Source organism: Accipiter gentilis, unplaced genomic scaffold (assembly GCF_929443795.1).
Source record: "Accipiter gentilis unplaced genomic scaffold, bAccGen1.1, whole genome shotgun sequence".
Classification (NCBI taxonomy): domain Eukaryota; kingdom Metazoa; phylum Chordata; class Aves; order Accipitriformes; family Accipitridae; genus Astur; species Astur gentilis.
Window position 1 is genome coordinate 555,356 of NW_026061141.1, and position 25,706 is coordinate 581,061.

At 50.8% G+C, this 25,706-nt stretch overlaps 2 protein-coding genes across 2 annotated transcripts in view; both read right to left on the reverse strand.

The window, feature by feature from the left end:
* Positions 1-7,075: 7,075 nt before the first annotated feature.
* The window catches only part of LOC126037491 (electroneutral sodium bicarbonate exchanger 1-like), a 149,550-nt gene continuing 130,919 nt past the window's right edge, over positions 7,076-25,706 (reverse strand). The window contains exon 9 of the mRNA XM_049797825.1: positions 7,076-7,616. The gene's annotated coding sequence lies outside the window, so the exon portion shown is untranslated. The remainder of the gene's footprint in view (positions 7,617-25,706) is intronic.
* Positions 9,131-25,706, reverse strand: part of LOC126037486 (electroneutral sodium bicarbonate exchanger 1-like) — a 157,925-nt gene continuing 141,349 nt past the window's right edge. Inside the window, exons 2-8 of the mRNA XM_049797818.1 lie at positions 13,130-13,291; positions 12,288-12,401; positions 11,788-11,949; positions 10,924-11,175; positions 10,043-10,111; positions 9,329-9,502; positions 9,131-9,229 (exon numbers count right to left, since the gene is read on the reverse strand). Of these exons, the coding sequence (XP_049653775.1) occupies positions 9,443-9,502; positions 10,043-10,111; positions 10,924-11,175; positions 11,788-11,949; positions 12,288-12,401; positions 13,130-13,291 (819 nt within the window). The 3' untranslated portion in view covers positions 9,131-9,229; positions 9,329-9,442. The remainder of the gene's footprint in view (positions 9,230-9,328; positions 9,503-10,042; positions 10,112-10,923; positions 11,176-11,787; positions 11,950-12,287; positions 12,402-13,129; positions 13,292-25,706) is intronic.

Here is a 25,706-nt window from a genome sequence, read left to right on the forward strand (position 1 = left end):
TCTTCCTCCTCCTCCCGCTATGGGGCTGGGGTTTGTCTGTATGGGGGCATCCCCCTTGTCGCAGACACCCCTCTGTCCTCTGTCCCTTCCCTCCCAGGGCCTGGTGCCACCCCCACCTATGGCCAGGCCGAGCCAGGGAGCAGCCGCCAGCCCCTCAGGCACGCCGAGGCTCTTCCCTCGTCCTCAGGAGGCGCAGGACAAGGCCCGCCGGGCTCCCCTCGCTCGAAGGCAGGTGGGCACACCGGGACACCAGAGGCCTTCCTGTGCGCTCAGCCACAGCGATCTGCGACCGTTGGGGTCTGCTGGCTTGCCCTGGTTACGGCTGCCGCGGCAGGCGGCAGGGTTCCATCGGCCGTTCGCTGGCACGAGGGAGGGGGGGAGTCCCCCCTCCCCCCCTCCCCGGTTCCTACGCCCCCGCTGGGCTCAGCCCGGGCCTGCTGGGTCGTCTGAGCGGGCGCGGGGGCCCGGGCCGGGGTGCTGGGGGACGCGCTACGCCCGGGGTGGTGGGGCCGGGAGCGAGGTGGCGTGGGCACAGAGGGGTCGGTGCGTGGGGACGGGCGGGAGGTGAGGCGAGAGGCCGGTGGGCAGCGGGAGGCTGCGGGTCGGGCCGTTGCGGCGAGCTCGGCCCAGCAGCGGGGAGCAAGGCGGACGGCAGCGGCGGCGGGGCCGGCAGGTGGGTACGGGCGGGAAGGGGACGGGAACGGGGGAGCGGGGGAAGAAGGAAGGAAGGAAGGAAGGAAGGAAGGAAGGAAGGAAGGGGGAAAGGGGAGGGGGAGAGGCGTCTGGTGATGGGTCAGGGATGGGGTCGATGAGGGGGTCAGGGATGGGGTCGATGAGGGGGTCAGGGATGGTCAGTGAGGGGCTGGGGGCCACTTGTCTGGGAGGTCCAGCCGTGGGGTGGGCGCAGTGATCAGCTGGGTGGTGCCGTTCAGGTTTGTGCAGCCTGTGCGGGTGTAGCGTGGTTTGGAGTGATGGGGGGGTGCAGGCAGGGTGGGCTGCGCTGTGCAGGGGTGCAGTCTGTTTTGGGTGCTGGGGGAGGTGCCCTGGACAGACGTGTCATTCATGCTGGGGAAGCAGAACCAGGCGCTGGTGAGCCGGTGCAGCGGTTCCTCCTGCGCAACATTCTTAGGAAAACTCTCCTTTTTCTTTCCTTTTCCTTGCTCCTTCGCTTCCAGATCTCCGTGGTCGCAGTTTGTGCTGCCTCACCTCCAGCACAGCGTGCAGAATGAAACGACGGTCACAGAATTCGTCCTCCTGGGGTTCTGCAGCACCCCAGCCCTGCAGCGCTGCCTCTTTGGCCTTTTCTCTGCCCTCTGCTCTGCCACTCTGATGGGAAACGCACTTGTCTTTCTGCTTATCTGCCTGGACTACTGCCTCCCCATGTACTTCTTCCTCTGCCACCTCTCCATCGCGGACATCTGCTACGCCTCCAGCAATGTCCCCCGTATGCTAAGGAGCCTCCTTGGACAAGGCAGAACCCCCTCCTTTGCTGGGTGTGGGGCACAGAGCCATCTTTATTTAATCTTTGCACTTACGGCGTGCGTGCTGCTGGCCATCATGTCTCACGTTCGCTATGTGGCAATCTGCCGTCCCCTGTGCTATGCCCTCATCGTGATCTGGAGGCTGCGCCTCACCCTTGCCACGGTTTTGTGGGCTTTGGTGTTTGTATTTGGTACACTGCAAGCCTCTCTGGCTTTATACCTGCCTTTCTGTGGCCCCTGCAAGGTTGTCCACTTCTCCTGTGAAATTCTTGCTGTCTCAAAGCTGGCCTGCCCTGCCGCTCCTGCCAATAAAGTCCTGATCTTTGCTGTTTGTGTGTGCTTCTTCCTCTTCCCTTTAGCCCTAATCCCGATTTGCTCCCTGGACAGCCTGGCCACCGATCTGTGCATCCGCTCTGTGCCAGGATGGCACGAAACCACCTCCACCTGTGGCTCCCACCCGACCGTGGTGGGTGTCTTTTATGGAAACGCCATCTTCGTGTACGCGGGGCCCGGGAGCGGTAACTCCTCTGGGAGGGAGAAAGTTCTTTCCCTTTTCTACAGTCTCGTCAGCCCCAGTTTGAACCCCGTCATTGACAGTCGGAGGAACAAGCAGGTGAAGGAAGCCTTGCTGAAGCTTCAGAGAAGGAAGAGGGTCTTTCATTCCCTCTAGCTGGCGCTCTAGGCTTTCACCTGTCTCCTGTCTTTCTGCTCTTTCTTCTTGAGCTCTTGCAGTATTTCTCACGGAATGTTAAGTGGTTAAAAGTGTCCTGGTTTCAGCTTGGATAGAGTTAACTGTCCTCCTAGTAGCTGGTACAGTGCTATGTTTTGAGTTCAGTATGCAAAGAACCTTGATAACACTGATGTTTGCAGTTGTTGCCGAGGAGTGTTTAGACTAAAGTCAAGGATTTTTCAGCTTCTCATGCCCAGCCAGCGAGAAAGCTGGAGGGGCACAAGAACTTGGCACAGGACACAGCCAGGGCACCTGACCCAAACTGGCCAACAGGGTATTCCATACCATGCGACATCCCATCTAGTATAGGAACTGGGGAGTGGGGGGGAAATCGCTGCTCGGGGACTAGCTGGGTGTGAATGGTGGGTGGTGAGCGATTGCACTGCGCATCATTTGTACATTCCGATCCTTTTATTATTGCTGTTGTCATTTTATTAGTATTATCATTATTAGTTTCTTCCTTTCTGTTCTATTAAACCGTGCTTATCTCAACCCACGAGTTTTACTTCTTTTTCCGGATTTTCTCCCCCATCCCACTGGGTGGGGGGGGAGTGAGTGAGCGGCTGGGTGGTGCTTAGTTGCTGGCTGGGGTTAAACCACGACAGAGACAGAGTCACAGCAGCACAGAATGGATGCTGAAAGAGACCTCTAGAGATCATCCAGCCCACCTCGGCTGCTCGAGCAGGGCCAGCTGCAGCAGGCTGTGAGTCTGCTTCTCGAAGGTTCTATTGGCTGCGTTGCTCCCAGGTTGTGGAGCTCGCATGGGAAATGGGCAATGAAGAGGGATGAAGTTTTCAGGCACTTTCTGGCCGGTGCAGTGATTTTTTTTTTTTTTTTTCCTTCTGATTTTTTCTCCCCACTTCCTGGTCTTGCGGCTGCCCAAGGCACAGCCAGACAAGCGGAGGAGGGTCCCTGCCTGGCCTGCAGCTCCCTCCCTCGCCATTCTTGGGGTGATTTGGGGTTATGTTGCTGTGTCAGTGAGGCAAAGCTGGGCTCTTGGGGGCTGAGGTCAGTGGGACCAAGGAAGGCCGTGATGGTCTTGAGGCTTTGAAGGGCTGTGCACCGAGCCCTGTCCCCGCTGGAGGGGACGCTGGTGGTGTTCAAGACGAAGGCCTTGCAGCCCTTGTTGTTGTGTGTGCCCGTGTCCCCCCCAGCCCCCAAGGTCTGTTGTTGTCGCAGGGGCTCTGTGCTGCTTTCTGCGTAGGGCTGTGTCCGTGAGTCCTGCAGGGACCTGTCTGTCCTGGCTTCCCCACCAAAGGGCTGCTTTCCCTGGGGAAGGGGACAGGGAAGTTGTTCCCATTCCCACCCCCCCACCATCGCCTGCCCAGCTGGTGGAGACTGGGCCCTGGGGGTGGCTGGGTTCCCCTCGTGGCTTGCTGGCTCAGATTTGGGGCTCAGTGGGGCTTTTGCACCTCTTGGGGGCTGTTTCTTGGTGTCCCCTGTGCTCCCTCCCCGTCCCACACAGGCACCGAGCAGTTCTGGAGAAGGAGCTTTTAATTGAAAAGACAAGAGAAAAGGTCCCATCCAAGCTGGTCTAACCCCTCCCTAGCCACCCCCGCCCACCCCCCCTGCCATATACCCCACCCCTCCTCTCCCACCCCCCCCCACTGCCCCCATCTCCATCCCTCTCACCCCTGTCTAATCCCCCCCACACACACACACCCTCACGTTGGCTGCCAGAGCCCTGCGCTTGCTGGGTGCCATTGGCAAGGAGCTCTGCGCCTGCCTCTTCCTCCACTTGCCGGCCGTGGCAGGTGGGGATGGTGGCAGGTCCATCCCCGCATCCTGCCACGGCTCCTGGGGCTGCATCCCGCCGCCGTTGACTATTTTGAGGCTCAGCATGGCGTCGCTGAGCTTGGGGATGCAGTAGTCGGGGGTGAGCATCTCCTCAGGCAGCGAGAGCGAGCTGAAGTCGTGGTCGGGGGTGTCTGTGCTGGTGCCAGCAGCATCCTCGGGCACGGAACCTCTGCTGGGAGCATCCTGGCTGACCCCCACTCTATCCAGGGAGCAACCGAAGAGCCTTAGGGCCTCTTCCAGGAGCATCTCCTCGGACACTGCAAGGTCGCCTGCAGTGTCCCCAAGGGCTTCGTTGTTGGTGGCAGCGCAGGGGCTGGTGTGGACATCGCTGCCCGGGGGTGCCCCCACAGGGGTGGCCGTGCTGGCGATGTTGATCTGTGACAGCTGCCCCTTGATGTGCTGGTAGCCAGGGATGGACACTGGCAGCTCCAGAGGGTCTGGGGCCACCCCACTCCTCTGGTTTTTGTAGGGTGTGAGGTATCGTGGTTGGCCCTGGGGGGCCCCGCAGCCCCCGGGACCCCACAGGGCAGCACCCGGCAGAGAAGCGGCGCCTTGGCCAAGCGTGGGGGTGGCCAGTGGAGGCAGGTCGGTGGTTGTCCACTGGATGCGGAAGACCCGGGGGTCAAAGAGGCAGCCACATGGAGCCCTCTGCAGACCTGTGTGGGTGAGGGGGAGCTGTGCTGGGCCGGGGGAACTGTCCAGAGGCACCCGCCGAGCCGGCCCCGATGGCCGACATCCCCCAGCTCTGGGCCAGGGGTGTGGGGAGCTTGTGGCCGGGGTGATCCCCACGGGGTGAGCCGCTGTGCCGGTGGGACAGGGTTGCAAATCGGGGAGGAGACTGGCATCTAGGAGGTGAAAGGGGAGAGGTGGCCCCAAATATTTGGGGAATTCTCTGCAGATGGGCTTTACTGGGCACGCGCCGCCCGGGCGAGGGCAAGGATGCTCACCGGGGCTTGCTGAACCCCCATGCGAAAAGTGCCGGGGGAACGGGTGTGATGGGGATGGCGAAGGGGCCAGAGCAGACTGGGGTGCCATACCTGCTGGTGGTGCCTGGGGTGCCCGGGCTGCAGGGAAGGGCTGCTACCGTGCGGGCAGGCGGCATAGGTTGGCTGAGCCTGAGAGAATGAGACAGGAGCGATGGCCGGCGGTCACCTCTGCTCTTGTCCTCCAAGAGCATCCCTGGGCTGCAGGGGTCGGGGTCGGTCCCTACCTCAAGGGTAGAAAGTTTTGGGGAGCACGAATGGCTGGAAAAGCTGGGGCGCCAGGGGGCCCCAGGGCCCAGGCAGTGGGAGCTGCGTTGGTGGCCGCGCCATGGTCCCTTCTGGCTGTTAGCTGCCAAGGACTCTTTGGCGTCTCCCTGGAAGGAATGCGGGGGCTCCCTGTGTTCCGCCCCACCCCCAAGAGCCTCCCCAGCTGCTCCTGGGGAGGGAAAGAGTTAAGGGAGGCTGGGGTGGCCCCGGGGCCTACAGGCGGCTCTCGGGGTCTGCGGGTGCAAATGCTCTTGGCTTTCAACAGTATTTTTCCGGTGGGGGAAGAACAACAAGTTGATTCAGCCGAGCCGAGTGGGCACCAAGCTGCAGCCGCAGCCTCCTTGCGCCAGATGGCAAATGCGTTTGTGACCATTGCCCGCGCTTCTGTTCACTGCGTTGACCGGAGCGAGGCAGAAATAGGAAAAAGGACGTCGAGGGCATGAAGGAAGGTCATGCAGTGTTGCTCGGTGGCACGCTTTCCCCCAGCCCTCGCTCCAGTAGTGCTGTCAGGTCTTTCAGTCTCCTGCTGGGAAAAGCAGCAGCTCTGGATCCCCCTGGGAGGGGGTGGCCCTTTCCCTGGGTGCGTGACACCCCGGAGGAGACAGTACCCGCTGCCGCGTGCTCCCAGAAAAGGACTGGATTCTGCCCAACGTCCGGTGTCGGGGCGCTGGGGCTGTTTGCGCTCTACGGGATCCCAGGGATGGGGTTAGTACATCCCCTCCTCGTGCTTGGAGGATTCGGCGCTAGCAAGGACACCCCAAGGGTACCAAGGACACAGGCCTCTCGCTCCCACTGTGTGAACAGTGTGTGGCCTGGGGGAGTCGGGACAACTGCCGTGAACCGGAGGCCAAAGATCTCTCCTGGCCTGTATCCTGGTAATCAAAGAGATTGCGCTCTGTTCATGAGGCACCTCTGGCTGCAAGATTGTGCAATGCCATGTGCTGCGTAACTTGTGGCAGGGACCGATGCTGGGGGCATGAAGGCAAGCGCGCTTCTAAAAGCATAAAACTCCATTTCATTTCAGAGCGCAGCTGAGCCACCCCGCTCCTCAAGACTCTGCCATCTGCACCGCTGTGGCTGGGACCGGGCAGTGCTGCACATCCCAAAGGCCACCAAGTCACACCCGTGTCCCTGCTTTTCCGGGAGCTTCTGCGATGCGAGCGATGTTCTGGGGGCTGATCTCTTGGACTACAGCTACCCCGTCCCTGACCGGCAGCTGGCCAGGAGGGTTGTGTCCCAGGTGGAATTCCACCTCTCTGACAAGAACCTGGCCAAGGATGCTTTCCTCCTGAAACATGTCCAGAAGAACAAGATGGGCTTCGTCAGCATCAAACTGCTGACGTCCTTGAAGAAGGTAGGCAGCGCGTTGCGTTGGCCAGCCGAGGTGGGAAGTGGCCTCCATGTGGAAGACGCCTGGATGTCTGGGTGTGCTCTGGCTGTCTGCCATGGCCAAAACACTCCTGTGTTATCAACAGCTTTCTAGCTACCAGTACAGAGCACAGCACTACGAGGGCTGCTGTCAGGTAAAGGAACTCCAACTCAGCCAGATCCAATACAGAAGGAAAGTGGAGAAACAACAGAGGGAGCAGCCCAGGGACACAGAGCCCCAGGTCTCATCTGGCCGCTCCTGTGACCATACGGTGTATGCAAAATCAAATACCTGAAGAGCTCCCTTAGATGCAGTTTACAGCCAGGGGACAAGAAGGTGGCAGTTCTGCATTTTGCAGCTCCCAGGCTGATGGCAGAGCCAAAGCAAAAAAAACAAACCCAAAACCAAACCAACCAAGAGAGGTAAAACTGGAGCGCAGGGAGCAAATGCTTTTCTTTCACCTTAGGCCAACTGCTTGGACGCTCTCTATGCTGCCCTGCCAGAGAGGGCATCCCTCTCGTACCAGTAAGAGACATAAGAGTGAATTAAAGCCAGGACCCCAAACCAGACCAAAAACCCGGTTGTGATCAAGAAGAAAGTGGAGAATGCATCAAATATAACAGAAAATTATTTTGGACATTCCCAGTTTACATTTGAAAAAAAGAGGAAAAAAAAAGAGGAGGAATTAGGTATTAAAAGAAGAGCACTGAATGATAAAGCCATAGCAGTCCCTCTACCACTACAAACCCACACCCCCACACGCACGTACGCACACAGACTGAACACCACTAAACTCCCCTTGACTGTGACGTTCCCCTCAGCTTGCTGGTCTAGAGATACTGAATGCCTGAAGCACACCAAGGATAACTGAAAACATCTGCATGGCTTTAATGGGAATCCTCCAACTGAAACAAAGCGCCTTCTCCCTCTGTCTGCGTTGGCACATCCCCGAGTCACGCTCTCACTCCTCTCCTTCAAAGTCAAGATTCCTAAACGGGAAAAGCGGGAGTGGGGAAAGGCGAAGGGAAGAGAAAAAGAGGGAGAGCATCATCAGTGGAAGACCTGCCAGCTGCTGCTGATTCAGCCCTGTTTGGGGGACCACCCCAGCAGAGAGGAGTTGGTTTGCATGCCACGGTCCTCACTGCCTGTTCCCAGGGACAGGCCATTTGCTCAGCCTTGCCGGCCAAAGCGTGGGAAAAGCGTAGGTGTGCGCCGTCGCTTGCTGAGGAGCACGGTCACGATCACATGCAATCCTTTACCTTTTTCCTCCCTGGATTCAAAGGGTTTCTGTCTTCAAAGTGAGAGCCTTCCATATGGTCGTTTGTGACATTTCATCCAGGATAACAATCTCAGAAGGATCAGTCCTGCAATAAATATTTTACATAGCAATCCGTGATTATGGGAACTGATGCCACCAAGGGCATTAGCATCAGCAAGAGGAACAGCGGAGCCCCGAGAATCAAAGCTCTGCATAACCGTGGGAGGTTTTGCTGGATGAGGAGTTTTGGGAGGCAAGCCGGGGAGCTGCAGAGCAACAGCTCTGTGCAAAGGCTCTTGCTGGGGCTTAGCCCCGGTCCGGGTTCCTAAGCCACTGCTGGTACAGATCACGCCTGCAACTCCTCATGTGTTAAGTATGAGGATCTCCAGCTACCGTAAAAGCACTGATGAGGCAAGGTTTGGGGGTCAAACGCGAGTGCTGCAGCCACTCTGCTTGCGGTCAGAGCCTTGCAATCACCTCCTGCAGCCCTGCCCCCAAATTTGATTTTCCCACCAAGCTGCCTGCTGGTTTCTGTGGGATGCCCCACAAAGAGGCAAGTGGAGAAAACTCTGCCAAACACCTTCAAGCTAATCTTGCCAGGGGTCGTGGCGCTTGGTGGGGCTTTACCCGTCACTGCTTTGCTTTGGGATATCCACGTCACTGGTCTTCCCCACGTTCAGCTGAACTGAACTTGCAGTAGCAGCAGCTTCCATGGCCCTCCTGGACTCCTGATGTAAAAAAGGGACAAATCACGTTCTCTGTCTTTGATCAAAGTGGAGATAAGCTGAATGCCCAGCACAAACTTAGCAGTCTGCCCTCCGCTTCTGCCCCTTGGCAGCTATAGGTATTAGTGCAGCAGGGGAGAAACCGTTCACTCCAAAGATTTCGGGGCAGGGGGACTGTGTGTTCAAAACATGATTATGAGCAAGTCTTGCCAGCAGCAGCAGCCGCAGCAGCATCTAATAATAATCATCATAATGATAATGACCTTTGTGAAAAACGACTCGTTTTAAAAATTACACCTGTATTCAAGCGCTCAGCTCACTGCTACTTGAGGAAACAAAGGTTACAAAAGTTACAGGCTATTGGGATCTATTTCGATTGAGTGCTGATCTTCCCCCAACATTTCCAGACAAGCTGTAAGAGAAACAGGCAATCTCACAGACACACGGAGATGTCCAGCCCCGAGGACACAGCAAGCCTTACCTCTTCTTCTTCTCCAGCTTCATTTCTGGCATCGTCCAACTTCTTCTTCCTTTCTGGCATAAGGTCATCCAGAAAGCTGAGCTCTCGCTTTGAGAAGCAGAAATCCATCGCTTTCCGGACAAATACGAGAGCCAAAACCTTCATGAATAAGAGGGAAGATGCGGTGAGCTCAGAGACGATGCCACCTCTCACAACAACGCTGCAAACACCCCGCTGCCGAGCGGTGGCAGCTCTTACCATCATGGGAAAGATGATGGCGGCACGGGACACCTTGATGGTCCAGAGCAGGACGAGGCAGGTCAGCTGGATCGCCGTGAAGAAATGCACCTTTCGCAAGGGCACGTGCCGCAGTTAGATGAAATCCGGCTGGTGTTTCGCCGGCATCCAAAACAGCTTCAAGCGATCAAAGAACTGCGAAATAAAAGGGAAAGGTTGCCACCTTGGGACTGCGGCAAGTTGCTGGCCCTCTCGAGACGTGGAGGCACTTTGCAGCATCTCGCTTGCCGTCAGAACTCCTGGATCCCACCGCATTCCTCCTGGGAGCAGCACCCATTTTCCCTTCGCTCCATCTAGCAACCGGCTTGCCCCTGAGAGCTGCCCAAACGGCAACTCTTCCATGCCATTCCATTATTAGCATTTCTCGGCCCACTGAATCCCCCCATGAGGATTTCCACCAGTGGTAGAAACTGCCTTCCCTTTGCACCAAATTCCCCCGCTTTTCACGTAACCAAACACTGACCTGCCCTAAACCCTGCAACAGAGAGCGCTGAACTTGCCTGGTCCTCCCAGCCCTATCTACCTCCTGTGCCTCCACCAATCTCTTTCTTACACAAAAGAGTTTCATTGCTTGCTCTGTGAGAAGTTTTTCCCATGCCACTGCTTTTTTCCCTGCTGCTACAGAGACAAAATACCAGGGAGCCGACATGCTGCACGCTGTAAAAGAGTCCGTACCTGAATTCCTCTGAGCGACGACACACCCATGTAGAGAAAGACGCCATAAAGCACAGGCATTGGTATAAACTGGGGGGGGGGAAGAAAAAGAAAAGAAAGAATGCAATCGTTTCTTTTTCTGTATTGCATTTTCAGTATTACCACCCTCTTCCACAGGCACTGCCTAAAATTGCTTGAAGCTTTCCAGCTTCCATTCAGGCTTAGAGATGGGTCAGATATTAACCATTGTTTTGCCATTTTGTGCGCACGAGTGAGCTAAGGCTCTGCTTTAGGCTGAACTTGGGAGTTATCTCTCCTCAGAATAATCCTATTTTCCAGAAAGGTTGGAGGAAAATAGGCGATTTCACCCGTGCTACCCTATGCCGCATTCTCTGGCGGTAGAAGAAACACTTCTGCCTATTCTTGGGGCAACAGGCAAAGGCCACAGGCCTCCTTTTAGCCTAGAGACGAGATTACTTTGTGGGAGGAACGTGCAAGGAAGCCCACAGGGATGACCTCAGTGTGTTTAGCTCCTGGGAACGGCTGCTCCGCGGCATTTGGGGAGCAAATTGCAGCCACTAAAGGGCTGCCTGTTTGAAAGACAGCAGATGTGCTGGTCTGAATATGCTCAACTGTAACCCATAAACATGGGTGGGCCTGAAAGACACCCAAAAATTCAAGCAGTTGCGTTGCTCGCTCGCCTCGAGCACACGAAACGGGGGCCTGAAGGGCTGCAAAACCTAACCGAGGCTGGTTCCCACCGTGGGTCAAGCCTCAAGGGTTGGGACCACCTCCTCCTCCTCCGCTCCACAACTAACTACTCAGGCCTGCAGAGAGGGGACTGTTTTTCTGTAACCTCCAACAAGCTCACGGTTGTTGGGTGGTTTGCATTTTCCTCTCACCTTTAACACAGAAGTGAAGAAGACAGAGCAGCCCATGAGCACAAAGATCAGCAAGCCAGTGACTCTCTGCTCTTGTATCCCCAGCAACTTGGGTTGTTCTCCTGGAGCTGAGCAGTCAGACTCTACTTTGAGGCTATTCACGTGGGTGATGGACAGGACGGTCGCAGCCACAAACCAGGGCAGCCCCATCACAGAGCACACCCCGAGCATCACGGCCACCACAAAAAGGTCCAGGTGGTACCCGCATCCTTTCTGCAGGCAGGAAAACAAGAAACAGAGCATCCCATAGCACAAGAGCAAGGATAACGTCGCAAGTCAGACTCAAACCCTGCTCGAGCACAAGTCAACTTCTTCAGAATTCAAAACAAGAAATGGAAACAAGCAAGGGTGTATGCAGGCTTTGCACAAGCACCTGGCATGAAAATCTGGCAGGAGTTCAGACACAATGGATATGCAGAGCTTGTGCATTAAATACTTCTCCAAAAAACAACAAGCCACAACCCAAAAGCACCAAACCATTTTTTCCACTCACAAAGAAAATTCTACCACTTGCGAGGAAGGTGTGACTCTGAGTTATCCCTGGCAGCGCATCAAAACAATTCATTCCCCACACCTGCTGCTGCTGCCATTTTAAAACAAAAACGCAGTTCTCTATTGCTCCAAGATTAATTTGCTCCTCCAAAAGGTTGCTCATCTGAACTGCCCTGTCACTTGCTCCCTGCATCATCGTTAATCCAGGAGAGCATCCTGCCACGCAGCCTGACCTTGTCCCAAACCAATGCCTTCAGAAAGCATCGGGAATAAGAGCTTCCCCCCAGACCTGCAGCCCAGAAGGGGCTGGAGTCATCTCTCGCAGGCCCTTACCTTCAGCTTGTGCTCCTTCCTGTTCACAATAACGGCACTGATCTGCTGGTCCATGAATATCAAGATGGTGCAGAGCAGAGCTGGGACGAGCGCAGCCAACACCGTCCACCAAGGGTTGGGTCCTATGGGGTTGATGAACCACCCGCGGTCGTCTCTGGTAGGCTGCAACAAAGCCCACACATCAGCATTGTCTCCCAGCCCAGGCACTCCACTGGCTTTCATTTTCCCCTCCCTCCTTGCGTCAGAGCACCTCCCAGCCCTGGCTTCATGTCCCCCTCTCCCGGGGGCTTCAGCAGTGCCAGTCTCCTCCTTGCAAGCAGCTCTAGATAGTTCCCCTGTAGGTATCTAGTTTTGGGGCCATCTTCTCATTTCCAGGAGGAAGCAAGGCACTTGGAGGTGGAAGAGGAGATGGTCACACCACCAGCATCTCCTCCAGACTCAGCCCTGCCCTGCCCCGGCATCACCTTGTGGCACCCCCATGTGCCAAAACACCCCGTTACCTTGAACGCATGGGGGACCTGGAGCTTCGGCGATGGGATCCCAACCACAAAGTCAAGGAGCACCATGATGACGATGGTGAGGAAAACAGCAAAGTCGCTCACTGTGGACCGTACCTGGGGCGAGAAACCAGAGGTGAGAGGGGCATGGCAAACAGGGCCGTAAGGTGAGATGCAAGAGTTGCAGACATCCACAACATTAAGGCTGCTTAACCAAATCCCACCACCCCTCTGAGCACATGCAGCCTGATCCCTTGCTTAGATACTGCTGCTGTGTTTGTCCCTGTGAGATCTGGGGTCAGACAATAAAAAAAAGCTTAACTAGGCCAACAAGGGTTGGTTTAAGTCAAAATCTAAAAATAATAATAATAATATTAAAAATAAGAAAACACATGTCTGCCACTACAGCTACACTCACAGCTACAATGGCAACAAGGCACTGAGGCATCCTTTAGTCCTCAAAAGGAAGCTCCTCATTCGAATCTACTTTCCACTCGAGCACATAATGCGCAGAAGGTAGGGGAAAAAAACCAAACCGAAAACCCCAACCCCCAAAACTTTGGGAAACCTGACTTCCTACTACCTGAGGAGAAGAAAAAAAATAAAAAAAAATCAAACCCCAAAAATCTTCAATCTGGGGCAGGTCACGAGGCAGGTGGGAAACGCTACGATGATTTTGCACTCATGGAAATGAGTGTGAGACATCCAAGCTCTTGGAGAGCTTGGCCTGCAAGGCCAACGTTTCCCAGCTTGACCAAGGCAGGGCAAATACTGCTTAGTGCTCCAGGAAAGCCATTTTGGGAAACGAGTGCATAGATGGACACTGGCCACCTCCTTCTACTTACTCTGGTTGGAAAGTAGCGGCTGGTTTTAAACTTCTTCAAGAAGCTTGACAGGGCAAAGGTGGCGAAGAAGAGGATGCAGCACCAGAAGAATACATCAGGGGTGTAGGGGCCGTCGCGTCCACAGGCAGGTCCTTGAAACTCCCCACGCAAATACTGACATTCCTGGAGAAACAGAGCGTCAGGACACAAAGGCAGTGCACGTGCGGCAGGGAAACCTCGCATAGCTAGGGGGTTTTGAGGATCTTGGTCCAAGATCCACGACCCTGTAACTGCTCCTGCCAATGGAGATTTATATTTAATGAGCAGCAGCAGCTGAACAAGTGACACATCGAACTACACAGCGGAGAAATGAGATGTGAGGAGACACCATACGCTAGTAACACATTACAAGAAACACTCATCCAGGTGACACTCTCCCATCAGTTGCTTGCATTCATAGCACTGTGTTTCCTTAACTGCATCTGGCTTCAGTCCTCACATCTTCCCGCAAAAAACAACATGCCAGGCTCTCCCAACCCTGTGAAGAAAACCTCATCAGCTTTCCTAACTAAAAAGTAATTCTTTTAAAAATTATTTTTAAACCTGAAAAGGACTAGGATTCACAGGACTAGCATCATTACATTCACTTCACAGTCCTCCTCAAAATGGGAGAACAAAAGATAATTGACATGACAAACGCCACAGTTACAGACGTTCCTTCCTGGGGGTGCAGTTCGCACACCTAGGAGCTCATGCATGCACGAATGGGTGACGCCAGGCAGCAGCCTTCTTACGTGCCTCTGACCTCAGGAAGAAACAGATAACATGAATACTTTTACTCCATTTGCATCCTGAGGACCAGAGATGAAGCCCAAGATTTGCCTAGATGACACAGTCAGTTCCTTTAAGGGATGAAATTGTTCGTTTGAGTTTGGCTTCAAGGACTCCCACAGCTGGCGATTAACTAAGAGGTATGCTACAGCGAGGAGCCCGACACACAGACTGCAGGACAACTCATCACGCCAGGCCTCTGAGCTTGCAGTTCTCCGCAGGGCCCGGTGCTGCCTGAGCAGGTGGATGGACTTCCCAGTTCCAGAAATACAAGCTCGTGAATCAAACCCTCCTCAAGCACGCAGGCAAAACTGGCTGCGCTTTAGCGAAGCAAACCAACAACGAGGCTTCCTTTGTTTGGGTGCCTCCTGTCTGACGATGCTCTGGGCTACTTTCTCTTCCTGGCAGCAACAGGAATAAGTTGCTCTCATACCTACCAGCTTCTGACAGAGAAAGAGGATGATCTCGTTCTTGCCTGCTAGGACCAGGGGTGGCAATAACGCAGTCTGCCGAGACTGGAAGGGGATGCCTTGGAGGCGGAAACACGCGGGTGTTCATTACTCCTGGGCACTCGGAATCACGGGAGGAGATGATGCCGAAGGGCCTGATCCGATTCACAAACTGACGCACCTTAGGACTGAAGAGGCTTCTCCTTCCACTAACTTACTTTTCTCTGCAACAACAGCCTCAGGAGAGTAACTTCTCCGTAACCCTTTACACTACAGCAACTACAATACTTAATCCTAATGTACCTTACAAGAAAACTACTGCGGTCTTCTCTACTAGAGGGCCAACGCTGCTGCGCCTGTAAGGAGCGCTTTACGTTTTATTAACCTTTTGAAACAACGCACTAGCTTTCCTTGCAATCGCATTACGTGGGCTTCCTGGGACTTTATATATGCACGTTCGTTTTTTCTGGCTAAATCAGATTTGGAACGCAGGGGTGGCCATCTGAAAACACTGCAAAACATTCTTTTTACATACATCAGTTCTCTGGTGAAGGCAACAACTGAGGAGGATCTTCAGCTAATGTAAAACTGCGAAGCTCAGAGGAGTCGTACTCCAGCTAAAGATCTGCGCACTACTAGGCAGGAATGTCAAATTAAGCAATGCCCAACAGATACAAGTCATTGGACCTTTTCTTTTACAAGTAGGAAAGAAAGGGTACGCAGAAAGATAGTGGTCTGTAGAAAATGCATGTAAATCATCAAGATTTCCAAGGATTACTCGAATCGCTTCCTGGAGAGGCCAAAACAAGAAAGGAAGGAAGAATATTAACAAGATAGCCACAATCCCACTGCCAAGTACAGTTTTCAGGCTTGGGAAAAAAAATAACATTACAGTTTGCAGGAGTCATGGAAGAGCAGGTTGCAGATATTTTGCTTTTCCTCCTCCCCTTCTTCCCCCTGCTCCCTCCCATCACCTTAGAGCACGCTGCCCTAACAGATTCACAGAAACTGAAGTGAACGAATATCTTAACCCTGAATTAACATAGAAGCAATACTATGGAGAGTGGAGGTGTGCTTTTAAATTTAACAAGTTCTACATTTAAGAAGCCTCCTCCTTGCCAGCACAACACATGCAAGTATTGACCTGTTTCAAAAATAAACATATTCCCCTTTTTCGGAATATTGACCCAATTCAGTTACAAAGGAACTGTAATTCAGCCCCAACAAACTCCTGCTTTATAAACGGGAAACTTTTTCTAGGAATACCTTTTGTTGGGAAGTGGCTTGCTGAAAAAGGACATGGGCCTGTGGAAAAGTTCACACAGAGCAGAGTTCTGTGTGAAAGAATGTCAGTTTGAGCAACAAGACTAGGCCTTGGCTGAAAATAGCTGGCTTTACTGATATTGGGAGGAAAACAACAGCTGGTCTCGCTGTTATCAGGAGAAAGACAGGGACGGTGTGACCTTGGCATAACTTCACAAGTAACTTTTGAAGAAGTTCTCATGAGAAAGTTACTGAACACGCGTAGCTGCCAACCACAAGTGGGTGTGTTTTAGTAATGAATAAACATTAGCAATGTACCAATCCAATCATATTAGGACTAGTAGGCATAATTATCGCAAACTGTATAAATATGAGCTATCCATGCAAATAAAGTTGAATCACTTCTATCACTCATATTGGGTCGACTTATGTGCATTCCTCCGCCGCTCCAACAAATGGCGCCCGAACGGGGACCGAAGAAAGGGGAATTGGAGCGACGGACACTGAGAAGCACCGGTAGCAGCGACCGGGGGGCAAAAGATTAACCGAACGCTGATCGTCTTGGTTGGTGTGTTAACTCTCGTGCCTGGACCGTCCAAAAGGGGTTTGCCGTCACTAAGGGCTACTGGAAAAAGGCTTCAAAGACTTTTTAACCGAGGTGCCTTAATCAAGGTAGCACCCAGGAGTATCAAGAAGCCGGCCGGCAATGGATCAAGAGGTAGCCCTAAAATTATTACAGTGCTTTTTAGAAAAGTGGGGAGTAAACTGCATTAAGCAAATTTCGGGGTTAGTCACGCTGGGTCGCGTTAAGGGATGCTTTAAGAATCCGGATTTATTATTTAAGGAGAGTGAATGGCGTAGATTAGGAGACGTATTATGGGATATGGTAACTGATGATGATAAATCAGCTAAAAAACTAATGAAGCAAGGACAGAAACCTTTCAATTAGTGTGGGTACAGCTTTTGAGCTTAGTACCTGGAATGCTATCGGAACCTCCCTATGGGATGAAATTAGTGACGGGTCTAAAGAAGTTAAAGATCTTGTAACTTTATGGAAATTGATTAAGACAACTCTGTAAGAAATGAAAGCAGATCGTAAAGCGTCGGAACCTCCCTATGGGATGAAATTAGTGACGGGTCTAAAGAAGTTAAAGATCTTGTAACTTTATGGAAATTGATTAAGACAACTCTGTAAGAAATGAAAGCAGATCGTAAAGCGTCTGCGTCTGCTTTTGCTGCTCTCTCTCTCCAACCGCAAGCGAAAGGGAAAAGCGGGGAGAAAAACATAATGCAGCGAGAGAGACTTTTTGGAGCTTGTTCGCCTACTCTCGTGCCCTTGACTTCTGCTCCACTCCCTGGGACTGCCGATATTAATCAGCCATCCGACAGTTCCCAAGCCTCCCTAACCGTACGATTAAAGGAAACCCTACAGAATCAGGGAGTGAGTAAAAATCTGCCTACGAAAAACCAGCCCTCAGATACCACCGTTCAACATGAACAAATTATACCTAGCATACACCCTGATTCAAATAATGCAAACAAGGACTTGGCTACTCTAATAATAGAACAAAAAGAGACAATGTTAGAATTGTTAAAGGAAATGGGGAAAAGAGACGGGGAAACCAACCGCACCCGTGACAGACGCGGAGCTGCCTGTAATAGCCGCTGCAGAAGAAAGGCAGAGACATTGGAGGGGTGTAATAACAGATGCCATTATAGAAGGGACTATGCTCTAAGCATTCCCAGTTATTGCATCAAATGGACAGAAAAAATGGGAGGTGTTTGACTGGAAGGTCATTGAGAAATTAAGGAATGCTGTGAGTCAGTACGGAATCAAATCTGCGTTAACTCACCAAATACTGCAATTCATTTTTTCTGCTGATACGCTGATACCTCAAGATATTAAACAGCTAGCACAGTTGATTTTGACACCCGCCCGAATGTTAGTGTTTTTCTGGCAGTGGGAGAAGCTCTGTGATAGGGAACAAGCAACATCACGACAACAAACAGATCCCCTATGGGGAGTAACCACGCAGATGCCGATGGGTGCTGGACCCTTCGCATCAGGGAACGCTCAGTTACAATGTGTCACTGAGGTTCATCATCTATCACAGATCTTGGCGTATCAAGCTTTTCTTACCGTACCAGACAATATGTACAGCCATGCTTTTACCCAGGTGAAACAGGAGAATACAATTTATGACCACCCTGACATGAACGAGGGCATGAAAGAAAACATGTTCAAAATACTCGCTTTTGAAAATGCTACTGAAAAGACACGCAAAGCATTGTGTAATTTGCCGAAAAATGCAGACATCGTTGATATGATAGAATACACGGATCGATCAGTGGACTCACAGAAAGTAGCCTATGCTGCCACAGCTCTCCAAGGAGCTACAAAGAAACACAAGGCCAGTAAGACACCCTTGGTCAAGTGTTCTAACTGTGGCAAATGTGGACACATTAGGAGCAAATGTACAGGTACTGTTAACAGTAAGTGCTGCAACAAGTGTAAGAAAGATAACCATACCACCAAGAACACAGGAAGAAGGGAAACTTTACACCAACTGCGAAGGCCCCTCGCGCGGCGACACAAATGCAAGGGGCTTGAGCTGCCAGCCCTCAGGCAGCCTCGCAACCACCAGATCCGCCACCGCAGGAAGATCCAGAGTGGATGTGGAAACCGCAGTCAACATAAAGGGACCACTGGGGTTTGGACTTAGTGCATTTTTAATGGGGCAATCTTCAACAGCTCTAGAAGGAATTCTGGTGCTCCCAGGGCTTATTGATGCAGATTATTGTGGGACTGTGGAAATTATGATTCATGTTTTAATCCCTCCTGTTTCTATTCCTAAAGGTACCAGAATAGCACAATTAGTTCCATTCAGGTCGTGTGTTCCGAACCCAGCTGAAGTACAACGTGGAGATGGTGGATTCGGCTCCCCAGGGAAACCGCAGGTATACTTTGCCATGGACACAACAAGAGGTAAACCAGAAAAGGTAGTGCAATTGGAAGGGCCCGATGGAGTTGTTGTCAAGAAACCGATGACAATCAATACAGGTGCTGATGTTATGATTATTTCACAATGCATTTGGCCTCCATCATGGCCATCGATCAATCCAAACTTTGGTATTGCAGGGATAGGGGGCACACAAGCCACCTTAGTAAGTCAGCTACCAATTACATTTGTGTTCCCCGATGGTGAACACATTACGACGTGTCCGTATGTCATGACTACCCCAACTGAATTGTTTGGCCTCGTAGGCCATGATTTATTGAGCCAAATGAAGGCAATGTTAGTGACGCATCCTTTTTAGGAGCGGTCACTGAGGGGTAGCCGATTCTGAAAATTAACTGGAAAACAGATGAACCTGTTTGGATTGATCAGTAGCTGCTAAATTCTGAAAGGCTACTAAAAATACAAGGGTTAGTTGAGGACCAGTTGAGAGCGGGACAAGTTGTTCCTTCTACTAGTCCATGGAATACATCAATATTTACCATTCCCAAGAAAAGTGGGAAGCGGAGACTGTTACATGATCTCAGAGCTGTGAATGTGGTGATGCACAGTATGGGAGCCCTGCAGCCAGGTTTGCCATCTCCAGTTATGCTTCCAGAAGAATGGGATTTGTTAATTATAAATCTAAAAGATTGCACCCAGATGGCGCTGAACGGTTCGCCTTTTCGGTACCATCGATTAACAAGGCAGAACCCTATAAGAGATACCATTGGGTCGTGTTACCGCAATGAATGCGCAATTCCCCCACGATGCGTCAGGTGTATGTGGCCTGGGCATCAGAGCCTGTAAGAAAGCAGTTACCTCAGTAACTTGCCACAGGATGAGATTTTAACTCAATTGCAGGACATCTTAAGCCATCGCGGAGTAATAATCACTCCTGAAAAGGTGCAAAAGGCAGCACCTTGGAAGTATTTGGGGTGGCATATAAATGCTAGCAATGTTAAACCTCAGAAGGTTCAAATAACATGAGAAATTTCAATGTTACATCATGTCCAGAAGCTTGTGGGAGATATCCAGTGGGTGCGGAATCTTTGCGGTATCACTAATGGCAATATGACCCCTCTGGTAGAACTCTTGGGTATGAGAACACTGTGCAGATGAGAAACGGGAAATGACAGAGCTGACCAATTGGTTGCAGCGCCACGGGAGCCTCCTCCAGGGAATCGTTTTCAACAAAGCACGGCAATCGCATGCGTTCTTGCACCAACCCGCTAGGATGTTAGCAAAGCAATTTGACTTACCACTTACTGATGCCCAAGGTATCGTTAAAGCATGCCCTGATTGTCAAAACGAAGGGCTCGGCTTGGGCTGTGGGGTTAACCAACGAGGTCTTTTGCCATTGCAGTTGTGGCAAATGGATTTCACCCATGTCATGTGGTTTGGTGCAAAGCGTTCTGTGCATGTGTGTATTGATACCTATCCTGCTGCCATGTGGGCCACGGCACGAACTGGAGAAAAGGCCTTACATATTGAATGACATCTTCACGCTTCTTTTGCAGTACTGGGTGTGCCTCAAGAAATTAAGATGGACAACGGCCCAGCCTATGGTTCTACACGATTTGCTCGATTTTGTAATTTGTGGGGAATTCACCACGGTACCGGTATTCCACATCTTCCCACAGGACAGGCTATTGTCGAATGGGCCAAACAAACCCTAAAAGAACATGCTGCAAAAACAAAAGGGGGGAACCCAGGGCTTACTCCCAGAGGAACGATTGGCCAAAGCCTTATTTGTGCTAAATTATCTTAGATTGACAGGTGATCACAAAGACCCACCAATGGTAGTGCATCATGTTCTTTTACAGGCAGAAAGGACGCAACAAAGTACAGGAATCATGGTAATGTATAGGGACCCAGAATCCAGGAAATGGTGCAGATCAGCAGAAGTAAAACTTACTGGGAGATCCTGGCTAAGTGGGACAAGCCATGGCTTCGCACTGATGCTGGACCCGGAATTGTTCCAATGGCGACTGGCACGGCACCGGCGGGTGCTGGAGCCACTGATCTGACAGATTCTAACTAATAGAGTATTACTAGTGGACACGGAGTCCTTCAGAGAGGTTTTCAGAACAGCGTGCCTTATTCTATATAGAACCTGCTTTAGGTAAAAAGTGTGTAAAGCATAATTTGATTAAACATAGTGTGATTACGGGAAGACAGTGTGGGGTAAAAGTTAGTTAAAGCCAAAATTAGGGGTAAGGTCTATTTCCATTAATAACCTGGGAACGAGGTTGATTGTGTTTCCACAGATACAGGCCCACGATGGACTCCTGTTCGATTTGCATGACCATCATCATCTGGAGCATCATAGATGATGTGGCAATATGAATACTACCTCAGCCAAAAACTAATGTATAGGTCACCTTGGCTAACATAACAGGTCAAGATTCTCTGTGCATCGCAACTGTATCGTAAAGCCCATGAACCAATAGACAAGATGGCTATGACTCGTGCAGCGCGCCTGGCCAGCGAGCGCATGCGTCATAGATTGCAACCGAGGCGGACTTTTGGCACCCGCTGGCCACGTGTGCTAAAACCCGTTCCTCTGCAAATGTATAAATACTGGGATTTTCCGAAGAGCATCGGGCTGGTGTACGGTGAGGCCATCGTTGCCTCTGTGGGGACGCCCACGGAAAGCTGGCACCTACCGATTGCTGGGCTGAGTTCGTGGAGCAAGATGGCACAAGAATGTATAGATGGTTCATTTTCCTCATGGTCTGGGTCATTAGGGGTAACGGGTTGGCTCAAAGAATTATGGGCATTATTGTAGTTACTGTGATTTTAGCTATTGTAACAGTTTTACCTTGTTCAGCTTATTAAGGAAAATGGCATCCCAAGTTATTAAGCAAGCCTGGATTGCTCAAAAACAAAAAGAGGGAGAAAGATTTAAACGGAGACCTACAGTGGATTCAACCTTGTTGTGGTATTACAAATACAGACTTACAGCCGCTGCTGGATTTATTGAGGGGCAGCGATAGCTTAACTTCTACAAGACAACTAAGTGCACCGGGACGGCAAGCCTTGACAGCAATTGGACAAAAAAATCACATCATCCATGTCTGGCAGATACGTTCCTGATTTACCCATAAATTTGAAACCTTATGCTGAGATTGATATGGAACACACTGACTGTAGTAAGCAGCATGACAGTGACACCGGTGATTGATCCACATCGGTTAACACCATGGGACAGTAAGAATGTTTGGGTGTCACTAGCTAAAGCTATTAATCAAACCTCTTTTTGTGTGCTTATGTATTTTATTAGGTATAATGTTGTTTTTACTGTGTTTAATTAATTGTGTTCACAGATCTTTGCAAAGGGCAATACAGCAGGTGTTAAAATTTTACCTCAATCTATATACAAACAAATAGATTGGCTGAAGAAACATACACAAAGATCCAGCAAGAAACTAGTTGGTTTGATGGAGTGTTACAGTCAATATTCGGCGGGATAACACTATGGGTAATGTCATTGATTAAGGAAGCCTTATGATGGTTGGGTATATTGATATTAATCTGTGTAATAGTTAGAATTCCGTATGGGTGCATGATAAAAGGAGTCTCAAAGCTGACACACCAAGCTCTACTCGCACAAAAAGAAAAAGGGGGAATTGTTGGGAATTGGCTTCATGAAAAAGGACATGGGTCTATAGAAAAGCTGTGCGAGCAGAGTTCTGTGTGAAAGAATGTCAGTTTGAGCAGCAAGACTAGGCCTTGGCCGAAAATAGCTGGCTTTGCTGATATCAGGAGAAAAACAGGGACAGTGTGACCTTGGCATAACTTCATAAGTAACTTTTGAAGAAGTTCCCATGAGAAAGCTACGGAACACGCATAGCTGCAAATCACAAGTGGGTGTGTTTTAGTAATGAATAAACATTAGCAATTTGCCATTGTTGTCCAGGCCCATTGCCTTTTCCAGTCTGGCCCATTTCCAGCTTGGGGGTGCTCTTAGGATTAGTTTGGAGGCAAAGATCACACTGTTGTGCGATCACACTGCCTCACCGTGGCGTATAAATTCCTAGCCACAATTTCTCCTATCAGATGATTATACAGGGCTTCTGTTCCCCAATGTCTTTTCCTATGTTCCTCCCCTATCAAATGCCGTAATAAGCAAGAGGGAACGATTAGCTTTCCCTGTGGGGTATGAGCCCACCCCTCTTCATTATATGACCCTTCTAAACCTGTAATGAGCTTTTGATCTTCCTTAGTGTATTCTGGCTTACCTTCTAGGGAAATCCACCTATCAGGAATTAAGGCCCCTTCTGTTTTTACCTGTGTTTTGGCCACTTGTTTTGCCTCTCTGTCCGCCAGCTCGTTCCCTTTTTCCAAATCTGAGCTCGCTTTCTGGTGTGCCTTAATATGCATAATTGCTACTTTCTTAGGGAGCTGGACAGCTTCCAGTAACTTCAGAATTTCTTCTGCGTGTTTGATATTTTTCCCTTGAGAACTCACTAGTCCTCTCTCCTTCCAAATTGCTCCACGTGCGTGTACAACTCCAAAGGCATATTTTGAGTCTGTATAAATGTTCACAACTTTGCCCTGGGCCAATTCCAGGGCGCGGGTTAGAGCAATTATTTCTGCCTTCTGTGCGGAGGTGTTCCTGGGCAAAGCCCCCGATTCTATTACCTCTTGGCTGGCAGTGACGGCGTATCCCGCGTGTCGATTACTGTTTAGGACGTAACTGCTTCCGTCTGTGAAGCGAGTTTCCCCGTTTTCCATGGGGCCGTCTTTCACGTCTGGGCAACTGGCGTACGTTGCTTCGATGGTTTCCAAACGGTCACGATGTACCGGTTCTCCTGTGTTCCTGCTGAGAAAAGAAGCTGGGTTGACAATGTTAGCGACTACAATCTCCACGTCATCCCGCGCTACCAATATAGCTTGATATCTCAGGAATCTTTGTGGAGAGAGCCAGTGTCCGCCTTTTGCTTCCGGTACTGCTGATACTGCGTGAGACACCAGAACAGTCATCTTCTGGCCCAGAGTAAACTTTCGGGCTTCCTGTGTATTTAGTATCACAGCCGCAACCGCCCGCAGGCATCCAGGCCAACCTTTTGCAGTCGTGTCTAACTGCTTAGAGAGGTAGGCAACTGCCCATCGATACGGACCCAGGTTTTGTGCTAATATTCCCAGAGCAATGCCCTGCTTCTCATGGGAGTAAAGAAGAAACAGCTTACTCGCATCTGGGAGTCCTAAGGCCAGGGCCGACATCAAAGCCTTTTTCGGTAGCTCAAAGGCTCGTTCGGTCTCCTTATTCCACTCAAGGTGTTTCTGCTTAGTGGCTGTCAACGCATACAGTGGTTTAACAAGCAATCCGTAATTATAGATCCACAATCGGCACCACCCTGTCATTCCCAGAAAAGTCCATAACTCTTCTACTGTCTGAGGTCTCCCAGTTTGACATATTGCCTCTTTACAGGCCTGTCCCAAAGGTCTTTGTCCCGCACTAATTTCATAGCCCAAATAATTCACTTTGCCTTGCATTACCTGTGCCTTTTGCTTGGATACCCGGTACCCCTGAAGTCCCAGGAAATTCAACAGACTCACCGCCCACGTCGTACAATCTTTCTCTGTTTTGGTGGCGATCGGGATATCATCCACATACTGCAACAGCTTCCCCTCCTCAGACGGGGTTTCCCAGGATTCCAAGTCTTTCGCAAACCGATTGCCAAAAACGGTAGGCCTATTCTTAAACCCTTGTGGCAAGGCCGTCCAAGTGACCTGGGTCTTTCGACCGCTCTTGGGCTTTTCCCATTCAAATGTGAGTAAGTTTTGCCTGGCTTCATGGAGAGGGAGGCAAACGAAAGCATCCTTCAAATCTAAAACACTAAACCAAGTCAATTCAGGTGTTAGTACGGTTAACAGGGTCTATGGGTTCGCCGCTACCGGGTAAAGATCTTCAGTTATCTTATTCACCGCCCATAAGTCTTGGACCACCCAATATGACCCATCGGGCTTCCGAACAGGTAATATAGGGGGATTGAATTCAGACTCACACTCTTTTAATAGTCCCAACTGCAAAAATTTTTCTATCACCGGCCGGATTCCTTCTCTGTCTTTCTTCTTTAGGGGATATTGTTTAATTCTTACCAGCTTTTGGCCTTCCTTGATCCTAACTTCAACAGGTGGAGCACTTTTCGCTCTTCCAGGTGCATCGGTAGCCCATACCCCCGGGTACACTTGCTTTAAGATGTCCTCATTAATGATTCCTTCTAGGGGGAGACTGGTTAAGGTTAGGCTCAATATTTGAATATTTTGCTGATCTTTTACCTCCAGAGTAATTTCTCCCTTCTTGAATACAATTTTTGCTCCCAATGGTTCCAACAAGTCCCTTCCCAAAAGGGCCTTTGGGGAGTTCGGCATATATAAAAATTTATGAATGCCCCACTGTTTTCCTAATTTATATTCTAAAGGTTTACAAAACTATGCCTTTTCACTTTGGCCAGTCGCTCCTTTCACCGTGACATAATCATTCCCCGGGGCATCAAAGCCTGATTCAAAACCGAGTATGTTGCTCCTGTATCTACCAAAAATTCTACCTCTTGTTCTGTTTTCCCTAGCTTAATTATAACCAGTGGATCCGCTAGGGTAGATTCCCCAGGTTCTCGTCAGTCTCCCTTCACAGAGGCTACTGTTCTTCCTGTTTGAGCCCTCTGATGCTCCTTGTTCCCTGGGCATTCCCTCTACCAATGACTGAATTTCTTACACAAAGCGCATTGATCCTTGCCCAGTCGGGGCAAGTCTCGTCTAGGCCCTCTTCCCCTTTCTTCCCGAATAACAGCCATTAATTTCCTTTGTCCTTGCCTATATCCTTCTTCTCTGTTACTAAACACCCTCCGTGCTTTTGTGGTACAGAACAGAGATGTAGCAAGAAAGGCAAAAAAAGAAGGGAGGGAGAACAAAGGGAGAGAGACACAAAGACTGAAAGAAGGACAAAGGGATGGCAGAAGAAAAAAATAGTGATAGGCTACAGGACAGAGATGGAGGAGTTCCAAAAAGACACAGGGAGCATGACAGAACGAGAGTGAGAAACAAGGGACA